Below are 14,128 nucleotides of genomic sequence, written 5' to 3' on the forward strand. Positions count from 1 at the left end.
TAAATGCCATTATTATAAAACTGTGAGCCCCCCAACCTGGTCACCTTGTAACCTCCCCGGCGCTTAGAACAGTGTTTTGCACGTAGTAAGCGCTTAATAAATGCCATTATTATAAAACTGTGAGCCCCCCAACCTGGTCACCTTGTAACCTCCCCGGCGCTTAGAACAGTGCTTTGCACATAACAAGCGCTTAATAAATGCCATTATTATTCTAGTAAGCGCTCAATAAATACGACTGGATGAATGGTGCCCGGGCTCAGAGGTTGGTCTCGCCCCTCCATCATCATCATCAATCGTATTTATTGAGCGCTTACTATGTGCAAAGCACTGAACTAAGCGCTTGGGAAGTACAAATTGGCAACATATAGAGACAGTCCCTACCCAACAGTGGGCTCCCAGTCTAGAAGGTGGAGACAGAGGACAAAACCAAACATCCTAACAAAATAAAAGAAATGGAATAGATAGGCACCAGGCCGAGCGCCCTCGCCCCCCTCCCCGGGCCCCGCTCACCTGCCCTGGCTGCGCTCACACACGCCCAGACGACCAGGATGGCATCCATCGGGGTGACGGGGCCCCGCGGGGAGGGGCGCACGGAAAAACCAGAAGGCGGCCGGGGCCCGTTGCAGGAGCCCTCCAAGTTGAGCAGCCGAGGGGCTGGGCAGGGCTGCCTCTCCAGGAGCGGGAGGGTCCCCGCCGGCCAGGGGGCTCGGCGGCTCCGGAGAGGCTGGACCGGGGCGCCACCGCCTCCTTCCCCCGGCACAGAGGACTGGGGGAGCCCCCGGCGCCCCGCCAGCGGGGAGAAGAAAGGGGCAGCCCAGCCCGACCCCTCGCCTCGCCCTTCTCCGCCCGCCCCGTTGAAGCGGAGAGAGCCAGGAGGGCCCGGCCCTTCTTCTCCGCCGCCGCTCAGGGTGGGGCAGGGTGGGCAGCTGAACTTGCTGGGATCCCCCCCTCTGGACTGGAGAGCCCCGCAGCGCCGGGAATTCCGGGGAAAGCGGCCCACTAAGGGGACGGACAGCCTCCCAGACACGCCCCCTGCCTCTCCCGAGGCAGCAGCTTCTCTCCATCCCCCTCCCCTCCCGCCCCGCCTGCCGCTACTCATGCTCAATCAATCAATCAATCAAGCGTTTTTATTGGGCGCTGACTGTGTGCAGAGCACCGTACCAAGCGCTTGGGAAGGACAAGTTGGCAACATACGGAGACGGGCCCTACCCAACAATCAATCAATCGTATTTATTGGGCGCTTACTGTGTGCAGAGCACCGTACCAAGAGTTTGGGAAGGACAAGCTGGCAACATACAGAGACGGTCCCTACCCAACAATCAATCAATCGTATTTATTGAGCGCTGACTGTATGCAGAGCACCGTACTAAGCGCTTGGGAAGGACAAGTTGGCAACATACAGAGAAGGTCCCTACCCAACAATCAATCAATCAATCGTATTTATTGAGCGCTTACTGTGTGCAGAGCACTGTACCAAGAACTTGGGAAGGACAAGTTGGCAACATACAGAAACGGTCCCTACCCAACAATCAATCAATCAATCGTATTTATTGGGCGCTGACTGTGTGCAGAGCACCGTACCAAGCGCTTGGGAAGGGCAAGTTGGCAACATGCAGAGGCGGGCCCTACCCAACAATCAATCAATCAATCAATCAATTGTATTTTTGAGCGCTTACTGTATGCAGAGCACCGTACCAAGTGCTTGGGAAGAACAAATTGGCAACATACAGAGACGGGCCCTACCCAACAATCAATCAATCAATCGTATTTATTGGGCGTTTACTGTGTGCTGAGCACTGTACCAAGAGCTTGGGAAGGACAAGTTGGCAACATACTGAGACGGGCCCTACCCAACAATCAATCAATCGTATTTATTGGGCGCTTACTGAGTGCAGAGCACCGTACCAAGCGCTTGGGAAAGACAAGCTGGCAACATACAGAGACAGGCCGTACCCAACAATCAATCAATCAATCAATCATATTTATTGGGCATTTACTGTGTGCAGAGCACTGTACCAAGAACTTGGGAAGGACAAGCTGGAAACATACAGAGACGGTCCCTACCCAACAATCAATCAATCAATCAATTGTATTTTTGAGCGCTTACTGTATGCAGAGCACCGTACCAAGCGCTTGGGAAGGACAAGTTGGCAACATACAGAGATGGGCCCTACCCAACAATCAATCAATCGTATTTACTGGGTGCTTACTGTGTGCAGAGCACTGTACCAAGAGCTTGGAAAGGACAAGCTGGCAACATACAGAGACGGTCCCTACCCAACAATCAATCAATCAATCAAGCAAGCAAGCATATTTATTGGGCACTTACTGTGTGCAGAACACTGTACCAAGAGTTTGGGAAGGACAAGCTGGCCACATACAGAGACGGTCCCTACCCAACAATCAATCAATCAATCAATCGTATTTATTGAGCACTGACTGTGTGCAGAGCACCGTACCAAGCACTTGGGAAGGACAAGTTGGCAACATACAGAGACGGTCCCTACCCAACAATCAATCAATCAATCAATCAATCAATCAAGCATATTTATTGGGCGCTTACTGTGTGCAGAGCACTGTACCAAGAGTTTGGGAAGGACAAGCTGGCAACATACAGAGACGGTCCCTACCCAACAATCAATCAATCAATCAATCGCATTTTTTGAGCGCTGACTGTGTGCAGAGCACCGTACCAAGCACTTGGGAAGGACAAGTTGGCAACATACAGAGATGGTCCCTACCCAACAATCAATCAATCAATCAATCAATCGTATTTATTGTGTGCTGACTGTGTGCAGAGCACCGTACCAAGTGCTTGGGAAGGACAAGTTGGCAACATACAGAGACGGTCCCTACCCAACAATCAATTAATCAATCAATCGTATTTATTGGGTGCTGACTGTGTGCAGAGCACCGTAGTAAGCGCTTGGGAAGGACAAGTTGGCAACATACAGAGAAGGTCCCTACCCAACAATCAATCAATCAATCGTATTTATTGAGCACTGACTGTGTGCAGAGCACCGTACCAAGCACTTGGGAAGGACAAGTTGACAACATACAGAGACCGTCCCTACCCAACAATCAATCAATCAATCAATCGTATTTATTGGGCCCTGACTGTGTGCAGAGCACCATACCAAGCACTTGGGAAGGACAAGTTGGCAACATACAGAGACGGTCCCTCCCCAACAATCAATCAATCCATCAATCAATTGTATTTATTGGGCGCTTACTATGTGCAGAGCACCGTACCAAGTGCTGGGGAAGGACAAGTTGGCAACATACAGAGACGGTCCCTACCGAACAATCAATCAATCAATCGTATTTATTGAGCGCTTACTGTGTGCAGAGCACTGTACCAAGCACTTGGGAAGGACAAGTTGGCAACATGTAGAGACAGTCCCTACCCAACAGTGGGCTCACAGTCTAGAAGGGGGAGACAAGAGAACAAAACCAAACATATTAACAAAATAAAATAAATAGAACAGATATGTACAAGTAGAATAAATAAATAAATAAATAGAATAATGAATATGTACAAACATATATACATTTATACAGGTGCTGTGGGGAAGGGAAGGAGGTAAGACGGTGGGGTGGAGAGGGGGACGAGGGGGAGAGGAAGGAAGGGGCTCAGTCTGGGAAGGCCTCCTGGAGGGGTGAGCTCTCAGTAGGCCCTTGAAGGGAGGAAGAGAGCTAGCTTGGAGGATGGGCAGAGGGAGGGCATTCCAGGCCAGGGGGATGACATGGGCCGGGGGTCCCTACCCAACAATGGGCTCACAGTCTAGAAGGGGGAGACAGAGAACAAAACAAAACATATTAACAAAATAAAATGAGTAGAATAGATATGTACAAGTAAAATAAATAAATAAATAGAGTAATAAATACGTACAAACACATATACATATATACAGGTGCTGTGGGGAAGGGAAGGAGGTAAGGCGGGGGTTGGAGAGGGGTAGGAGGGGGACGTTTGTGGTCTTGTCTCCCCCCTTCTAATAATAATAATAATGGCATTTGTTAAGCACTTACCATGTGCAAAGCACTGTTCTAAGTGCTGGGGGGGGGATACAAGGTGATCAGGTTGTCCCACGTGGGGCTCACAGTCATTATCCCCATTTTACAGATGAGGGAACTGAGGCTCAGGGAAGTTAAGTGGCTTGCCCAAGGTCACACAGCAGACAGGTGGTGGAGCCGGGATTAGAACCCATGAACTCTGACTCCCAAGCCCGGGCTCTTTCCACTGAGCCACGCTGCTTCTCCCTGTGAGCCCCCTGTTGGGTAGGAATTGTTTCTCTTTGTTGCTGAATTGTATTTTCCAAGAGCTTTGTACAGGATTTTGCCCACAGTAAGCGCTCAATAAATACCCTGGCCTGGAATGCCCTCCCTCCACACATCCACCAAGCTAGCTCTCTTCCTCCCTTCAAAGCCCTGCTGAGAGCTCACCTCCTCCAGGAGAACTTCCCAGACTGAGCCCCCATTTTCCTCTCCTCCCCATCCCCCCCGCCCTACCTCCTTCCCCTCCCCACAGCACTTGTATATATTTCTACAGATTAATTACTCTATTTTACTTGTACATATTTATTATTCTATTTATTTTATTAATGACGTGCATATAGCTTTAATTCTATTTGTTCTAACGATTTTGACACCTGTCTGCATGTTTTATTTTGTTGTCTGTCTCCCCCTGCTAGACTGTGAGCCCGTTATTGGGTAGGGACCGTCTCTGTTGCCGACTTGTACTTCCCAAGCGCTTAGTACAGTGCTCTGCACACAGTAAGCGCTTGGTAAATATGATTGAATGAATGGATGAATGAATGGATGGATGGATGATGCTCAGGAGGGGGTTCTCCGGAGCTCCCCGTCTTCACCCTCCCCCACCCCCCCCCCCCACCCCCGATCAGCTGTGTGACTTTGGGCAAGTCACTTGACTTCTCTGTGCCTCAGTTACCTCATCTGTAAAATGGGAATTGAGACTGTGAGTCCCACGTGAGACCACCTGATTACCTTGTATCTACCCCAGCGCCTAGAACAGGGCTCAGCACATAGTGAGCGCTTAACAAATGCCATCATCATTATTACTTTTAAAGAGGTGGGGAATTTCCAGACACACACATACCACCCCCATGACCCCGGGCCAGCCCACAGGGGACTGTTGGGATTCATCGGGATTCCGCTGAGGAGGAGAAGAGTTGGACGGAACTGGTAGCTAAGGGGAAGAAGGAAGGAGGAAGGGACCTGGGGCCAGGGAAGATGGTCCAAATTTGGGACTAGAAGCCACTGAGAAATCAATTAGCCATTTCCCAATCTCCTGGACAGATGCCTCCACATGGAGGAAGCCGGCTCAGTTCTGGACCATTCGGAGAATGACCCGAGAGCATCCCTCCCCCTCTAGGAAAACTGACTGGCACTCCGACTAACTGGTACTTTGCTACAGGTCCATCTCTCCCAGGGGAGGAGCCGTATCTCTGGCAATGGGTCATTCATCTGCCCTGGCTTGTGCCCCTTCTCTCTGAGAAGCTCTGGGGTTTGAAATCCCCCTTTGCCTTCCAACTTCTGGATAGCTTGCTTTCATCCTGGTGTGTTATTTATAGCTTATTTGCAGAGTCATGAAAATTGAGGTGACACAGAATGTGATTTATACTAAAATCACAAGGCTTTAAGCTGTCTGTAATGCCGTTTTCTTTGCAAACCTCCTCCTGGCCTCTAAGAGGTGAGGAGGGATGAATTCTCCTGGGTTCAGTCCCCATCTCTCCCTGGAGCCATACAACCCTGCCAAAATCCCCTTCACCTCAGGTTCCTTCTCTCCCCGACCACCGTGTTAGAATTTCTTTCCCTCATTTTACTGTTTTTCCTCGGGAAGAAATTAGATCAAGATTGTTGGATCGTAAAGTAGAATGCCTGGTGATCAAGCAGGACATTTGGACTACGTTATTTTCTGGAGCCTAGTCTGTTTTTCTTATTTCCTGACTTCTTCTGGAATCCTGTCCCACTTGGAGCTCCATTCTGGGTCCTTTCACAAGTAGGAGAGTCCCTGCTTCTGACAATCTGTTCACCGGGAGAGGATGGGATCATGCACCGAAGAACCAGGTGTTTCTTTTTCACCAGCTAGAAGTCCCAGGACTGAATTGATGCCAACACTAAAATCTTAACCTGGTTTCAACCGAATCTCCTTGCTTCTCCAAAGGGATTTCTTCTCCAGCCTCAGGGTGGATAGAGCAGTGGTTACTCGCTGTTTTCACGGCCAAGGCAGGATTTCTTTTTCTTTTTTCTTTCCACAGAAAGTCAATGAATCTGTTAAAAATCCCTCACAGACAACAAGTGAAAGAATCTGTTTTAACTAGAGGACTTTGTTAGAACTCTTTGGACCTTTTTGAATTAGGAGAATGGAAAAAGAAATTGCACAGGATTATGGCATGATATTAAAACGCAATTTGGTAGGAGTAGACAATGGTAACTGTAAATGGGGCCTTGTAAAAATGATGTTGTTTCATGATTCACAGAGTATCAGCCAAGCCCTGAACCAAAAGGGACATGACTTAAATGTTAGGGTAATTATCTAGATTCTCGGCACTGAAACTTCAATTTTCACATCAAAAATAAAATGAGATGTTTGTTCTGCTGGCACTCTCCAGTATTTCATTCATTAACGATAACAGGAGTTTCTAGTAGCAGGACCATCAATCTTTTGAAGATAACCGGACACTTTAATCTTTGGTAGGAGAAAGATTTGAATGTATGGGTTTAGGAGGGTTTTCATTCCTGATATGGATAGGTGAAGGCTTTACATAAGCATTGAAGGGAAAATATAATCCCTTAATGAATAGACTGCCTTCATAGCCTGATTGGCATGTCAGATTAATGACTCTGCTATAGGTCTGAATCCGGTTTTACAGAATGCATCTCAGTCCTCCAGACAGCTATTCTAATTGATCAGCAATTTGTTCTGTTTACCCAAGGACCTAAAAAAAAATCAATCTAGGCACACTTAGGGAGTTTTTTTGAGTGCTGTAGGAAAGATGAGCCCACCTAACAAGCCTAAAACAATGCCACAGCCTTCAAACTTCAAGGGCCTAACTCCCAAGTATCCACATTCAATTAGGTGACTCATCCAATCCTGCCGGAAATGTATATGTATTTTTTTTGGAAATGATTAAACTACAAAAATGTTGTCTGCAAAACATATTGACCTTCCACTGCACTTACAAATTGCTACCATCCCTACCTTCCTAGCGATTTTTATCTTCCTGAGATGAAGAGAACCCAAATTTTATATTTATTTCTTCTTGTCCTAGGTATTTGGGAAAGTACAATACAGTTAGTAAGCACGATCCCTGTCCACAAGGAGTTTACTAGGTAAACAGACTTGAAAGAGAGAATTCAAATATACCAAATCTCTAAACTGTTAAACTGGATCCACAGACTTGTTGGGTATATTTGTTTGTTGTGGGGGGTTGTAGGGTGTTTTTTATATTTTATGCTTATGTGTTAGTGTTTGTTTCATAGCGGAGCCCATCTGGTTTCTTGAAACAAAAAGAATCAGATTTTATAGTCTCCCCCGAACACTTCAGGGTGTGGACAGCACTGAAGATGACTGCAGAAGGAAAGTTTGCATGGATTACTTCATGTCAAGTGAGAGAGAAGCCTAACCCCTAAAAGTATTGTTGACTGACTGTCCAGTACCAAAAATATAACTTACACTTTTTTTGGTGTAGAGAGGGACAAAGGAGGGAAGCCATAGCATGTAATTTGGGTATCAGTTCGGATAAGTTTCTAGTAGATGACCTCTCTTTTCTGCTAATTTTGATATAGAGCAGTCACAGGAAAGTCAGAAGCCATTGAATGGACAAAAAGGTATGGTCACGAGATCCAACATCCTGGTCCCATTCTTTGTCTTTGAAAATGTCAATTGAATATTAGGAAGGTCTTTCCTCCTGCCCAAACAGACTCATTTTATTCCAACCTGTGGAACTGCGAGGGAAAATGAACTTGAAAAAGAGACCAGCCACAGTCGTGAGCAAAACTGAGAGTAAAAATAGCATACAAACACACTGTAGAAAATGGGAAAGAAGCAGGGACAGAAATGAGAGCTGGGAGGGAGAAAAGAACCAGGTGTAGGCTGAAGAGGACAAATCTAGGAGTAAATGCAATGAGGGAAAGATCATTAGATTAATGGGAGGGAGGAAATTAGAGTGGGTTTCCTGACAACTAAGAAGTTTTCCTTCACAGACCAGAATTGCTTCACTTTTCTGCTCATCAGTTCCCCCAATTACTCATTTTAGGTCCATATTTTAAATTTTTATATGAATATATAGGTTACCAAAATATGGTGGGGAACTTCTGACTAGAAAACTCCATGGTAAAGATCTAAGCTCCTCACCTCTTCTCCCTTGCTATTTCTGGGCATTATGATTGTGGGGACACACATTTCCCCTAAATGGATCAGACAGAGGATCCATAGTTCTATGTCAGATTTCAGCACAATCTTTTCAAAGGTTTCTCAGTTATACAGTGATCTGGCTTATCCCTGAATCAAGATGTCTTGCCAAGAAAAATAAAAGGGTAATCTACAGTAGCTTTATTTTGAGCTAGTAAAACTTTTGTCTTGCACTGACAAGATGGGAACACCCCCTTTGCAGTCTTTCAGAGCTCAAGAACTATGAAAGGCTGATATCAGTGCGGCATTCACTTCTAGGATGGAGCTTGTGTGTTGTACCTTGAAGACAGACTTAGAAAATTTGCAAAACGTTGATTTTAATACAAACTGGAGGATTTAAATCAACTCTTCAGTCCTTCGAGGAGTAATTAATAATTCAGCAAGGAACAAAACATTCTTAAGAATGTTTTAAATCTAGGGAATATAGCAATTTAATTGATATTTGTTTCTACAGTGGCATTGTATATCACTTTCCCAGGAGAGCTGTTTTCTGTTGCTGCTCGAAGTTTCTAACAATCAAATGGATCAATTCCGCAAATACCTTAAGGCAATATACTAAGTAAGAATAATGTGGGTGGCATGTTTTCCACAGACACAATGCTGAGATCGTTATTATGTTTCAAACACAAACATTTATTTAGTGCTTTTAGAACTCATACATTATAGGATAAATTCTAATTTATAACATCAGAATATAATAGGCAAATATATAATACAGTAAATTGCATTTGTACACATAAATACAAAATCTGAGGTAGGGCCTCAAGAATAAATGACTTCATAAATGAATAATGTACAGTATATAATATGTGCTATATAAGATATATTATATATATATATATGATGCATCATTTGTAACATAATATATTTTCTCCATGTAAAGCTAATGAAAAAATATAATGACTTGATTGGGAACCATATCTTTATTCTTAGGCAATAGTACCCATATAGAACGCCTGAATTTATGACATTATGCAAGTAATTAAGAATCAACCTATTCTGAGATAGGTCCATAATAAAGTGCCAAAAAATACACAAAGTACACTACATATGTATGCTAGACAATAATATATTCTAGTCAAACACTAATTATAGACCTCACAATGAAATACACCTATAAGGCAAATGGTTACCTGAAGATGTATTTAAAACACAGCAGGCAAATTGAGCACTGCACCATAAGATCAGGCTTGTGTGCAGGTGATAAATGAAACCCCCATAAGAAAATCTCCGATTGCAGGCTGCCTGAGAAGAGTAAAACTGTCAGGAATGTTTGGCCTCTCGATATTCAAGGAGCAAAAATCTTGGAAGGATAGAGGCTCCTATGTTTCACAAACACCATCCATTCACTCAAGAGGAAATCCTGAAGTGAGAAACAATTATCTGACAGATCCCTCCCCATCAGGCGCTTCCTTGCTGACCCACAGATTGGAAATTGAGGAATACACTCTGAAATCCCCATTACGCTTCCTCTCAACCTGCAATGAGGTGGGGGTTGGTGGGGAGGGCAGATAATTTTTGCTCCTTGAGGCCTGCCTTAGGTTGCAAAAGAAACAGGACCATAAGGAGCTACAAATTAAAACCCAAATCAATCTCGCCAAATAAGACAACACACTGATATTGCTTGCTATCCATAGATTACTAAAAGCATCAGTTTTGTGCATGTCTCCAAAGAGATGAACACAATCAATGGAATGGCTTGTAAATAGAATTCTGAGTCAACAGCAGAGGCAAGCCATACTAAATGGTGGATCTTCAGCACTGAGGCACAGCGAGACAATTGATTGAGCAGAACCTTATCAAAAGATAACAACCCAATGAAACATTAGAGCAGACATTTCAAGGCTTTTTCATTTAAATGTCATCTTGTGAAACTTCTTTTTTTTTTTAAACAAAGTGCTGCTGCTGTTTCTCATTGAAACACTGGTTGGTTATATTTCTTGCATATTAAAAACAATAAAAAGACCCAAAGGAATGTTGAGACCATCCTGGATCTTGTATTGAGCATAGTTTTCATGCAAAAGAAAGGACAACTGAACTGGTCCCAGAATTTGTTCTCTTTACACTGAATAAATATGTGACAAACACAATCCTGAAGAGATGGAAAGCTACTAACATGAAGATTTACAGATTAATTAAGCCACCACACCAATAATCAAGAAATACAGAACTATTCTCCTTTGAAGATATTTATGGGGTCACTGTTTTTTTACATATGGCTTTTTCTTCTTTTATCTGGTTTCTGGCATTTGTTGGTGTTACTAAAATAACTTCATGAGTAGAAAATTTCTCAGGCTATTCACACACATTTTGAACAATAATAAACAAAAACTTTTCCCAACAGCACAGTTGTTTACAAATTAAAAGGAAAACAGTCAGGTAGCAAGGACTCCACCCCCAGTTCATGGTTATGTTCATAAATGTTAGCATAAAATGTAAAACTCGTCCAGTTCTCTTTTTTTCAATTGAGTTCAAGTGTTTGGTTTATAGTGGAATGGAAAGCTCTTATAATCTGTAAGTTCCTTGAAGCCAGGGATTGTTTTTATCTACTGTTTTGTATTGTTCATACTATATTGTACTCCCTCAAGTGCTTAGTACAGTGCTATGCACTTAGAAAGCCTCAAAAAATGCCACTGATAGACTGAACATCTCTCTGTGGGGTGTGAGTCTCAGGTGTTACAGTACTGTCCTAGTCCTTAAAATGCATGAAGGGATGCTAATTGGCAATAGATTAGTTTCAGTCTCTGTCCCACTGAGTGCAAAGCCAAACAGAAGAAATGCGTGACAAAAAAAAAATTGAAAAATGTAAATACTGTAGGTTGGGACCCACCTTTTTTAAAGGAAATTTTAAATCTTCACCAGACACTTGCCCCTTTTGGGTTTTTTTTGTTTTAGTTTTTCCTTTTAAACTTTCAATAGCAAAAAAAAGGAAACAAAAACAATAATAACAACAGTGAAAAAAACAAAAACAGATTCTCAAAGAGCTGGTACCTGCTTCATCTTCTTCAGTGGTTAAATCCTAATTAATGCATACATAGGCACTCTCTCCCTGGAAAAAATGCTAGCTAGAGAAAATGCTCAACAGATAATTAGGGCAATTTACAGCTTGAACCAAACAAATCCGAGAACATTGGTGAGGATTTTTCTTTTAATCACAACAGCAATAATTAGCAAAATTTGTTTGTAGTCCAAAAGCAGACTGAAGTCAGTAGGAGACAGAGGGAAGACCAAAAACAATTCATCCTGAAGAAAAACACACCATTCAAACTAGATGATGATAAGTGACTTAAGTTCCTTTCTTCAAACTTGCAATTGCTAAATCATTTAGAGTCTGGTAATTGTTTTTTCCCCTAGTCATGGAGGATAATATTCAGTTCCTTTTTGTGAACGTTCTTTCTGCCAAGACAGGGGTTGATTATCATTATTATTGGCATTATTGGTATTATTATTCTTAATAATAATGAGTTTTTTTCTCTTTTTTTAAGTGCTACTACACACCACGCACTGAACTAAGTTCTGAGCTAGGTACAGGACAATCAGATAGGACACAGTGTCTGTCCAATGTAGAGCTCACCCTCTGGGGGGAAGGAACAGTCTAATCAATATGAGCTTTTCATCCATATGGCTCTCTCAGGAAAACTGAAGTGGTCATGAGGCCATCATGCCACTCGGAAATCAGCTGGCAAAGCTGAATCAACTGTACAGTTTTAAGGCAGGGTTGTTTTTATTGTGGCTTGCAAAGTCTTGGTGTAATTGGTTTAACTGTCTCTGTGGTGGAAACAATTTCCACTATAAACATTATGAAAGAACAATGCACAATGAGATTCTATGGCTAAAAAAACCACATTTTAAATCCAGTTTTGTTTTCCTTCACTGTTTTCCATATGCTGTTTATGAAGACTGAAAGTGCCATGCCAATGTCCGTTAATGGTTACACTCTGCCCTGAAAAAGAGAAAGCTAGGCAAAACAAGCCAATATTTTTACAAAAAAATCATTTTGTATGGAAATGTTACATTAAATCTAGTTGCAGTGGGTGTTTTGTCATTCAACAAGATGAAAACATCACATCAGCAGATAGATAGTTAACTGAAGATTTACCTGAGACCCTGTAATGTGAAGACATACAGACGAATAAGAAAGCAACAAATCGTCCCCCAAAAGGAAACAATTTGAAATTTGATACTATAACAGTGGGAAAAAAAACCCAGGCTACACTACATTAAACTCACAATTTCTACATTGTTTTCTATATTTATAGAGACATAAAACATCAATACTAGTACATACTACGTGAACACATATCACTCTTAAAAAATCTCATATAGGTATAGGATACCACAAAATAATAAATATTTCAGGTTTGCCAATCTTTGTAGACATATTTTTCTCTCTCATCATAGTGCAGTTAGAATAAATTAATAGGAAATGTTTTTCATTCCATTGGCTTAAATGCATTCTTAAAAGCTATATTCTTAATCTGCTCACTCACTGCTTGAGTAGATAGGACTAAGCTGTATTTATCAGAAATTTCTGTAAATGCAGTGACCTAAAATGTACTACTTTTTCAGTGCTATTATGATTGCCTGCTACTAAACACTGCATCTCTTTCTATTTTCTATGATCGTAGTTGGCAGTTACTGTGAATGAAAAAGTTGGGAATAAAAATTCAGAAATTATCATTCTGTCTGTTAGAGTTTACATACTATATATATAATATATAGGCAGAACTGGGGAAGGTCTTGTTTTCCAAGAAGTTGAAAGAGAAGAATACATCTACAGGAAATGGAAAGAAGTTTATCCAAGAAGAAATAGGGGGTCACTACATTGAACCACAGAGCTAAATGCAATGGAGAATCTTTAGACTATACATCCTACACTGGGAATATAAAATTAGGCACAAATTATATAATGGCTTCTTGAGGAGAGTTTGTTTTAAAAAAGTCCCCCAAAAAAATGAACATGGGAAGAAGACTTGGGTGAAGAGAAGAGCAATGGATTTTCACTCCAAAAAGAGTGACGATTGGGGCCCTCACTGTAATTGAAACACTTGGTCAAAATGAAAGAGTTACACCTCAAATTATTCATGGAACACATGAAATTAACAAAAGCAATGTTGTCCACAACCATCTGCTTATGCACATTAAATCTTTCCAACTACCATCACCACCTCTGGGTCAAAAACTTCCACTAGATATGTTGCCTGGATCTTTGATTTTCTTATAAAATAGTAAAGATACTCATTCAGCTTTCCATGTATCATTCTGTTAAAAGATGACCCTTGGTTTTTAGTTCACGCACCTTTACCTTCCTATGTCAGCATCAACGGGACCAACCTAAAGAAAATATATTATGCACTATTCTCTTGTTAACCCTCTTATGGACAGGATTTCATGGAAACTAGGGAAAAAAACTAACCTTTTAAAGCATTCCCTTGATATCACAGCATATTGCCAAGGTAAAAGTCCAACAGAAAATGGACATCACTAACTCAGAACCAACAGTGCTTCAAGTGGTCTGTCTAGTTCTTCACTACAGCATGCGACAATAAGTCCTACTTTTCTAAGCAACCACTTGCATGCACAGATGTGAAAGCCATTGTGGAAAAGGATATTAGGAAGGGAGAGGGGGTTACAGAGGGAAGAGGAGAAACTACATAGTTGTACCATCCCTACCACAAAGATCCAGATTTA

The 14,128-nt window shown here is 42.4% G+C and overlaps 1 protein-coding gene across 5 annotated transcripts in view; it reads right to left on the minus strand.

The window, feature by feature from the left end:
* NELL1 (neural EGFL like 1) overlaps positions 1–714 on the minus strand; it is a 499,897-nt gene extending 499,183 nt beyond the window's left edge. For all 5 annotated transcript variants that reach the window (XM_038764520.1, XM_038764521.1, XM_038764519.1 and 2 more), the window contains exon 1: positions 511–714. In XM_038764520.1, coding sequence (XP_038620448.1) covers positions 511–559 — 49 coding nt within the window. In that variant the 5' untranslated portion in view covers positions 560–714. The remainder of the gene's footprint in view (positions 1–510) is intronic.
* Positions 715–14,128: the final 13,414 nt, after the last annotated feature.

Source organism: Tachyglossus aculeatus, chromosome 22, assembly GCF_015852505.1.
Source record: "Tachyglossus aculeatus isolate mTacAcu1 chromosome 22, mTacAcu1.pri, whole genome shotgun sequence".
NCBI classification, from domain to species: Eukaryota; Metazoa; Chordata; class Mammalia; order Monotremata; family Tachyglossidae; genus Tachyglossus; species Tachyglossus aculeatus.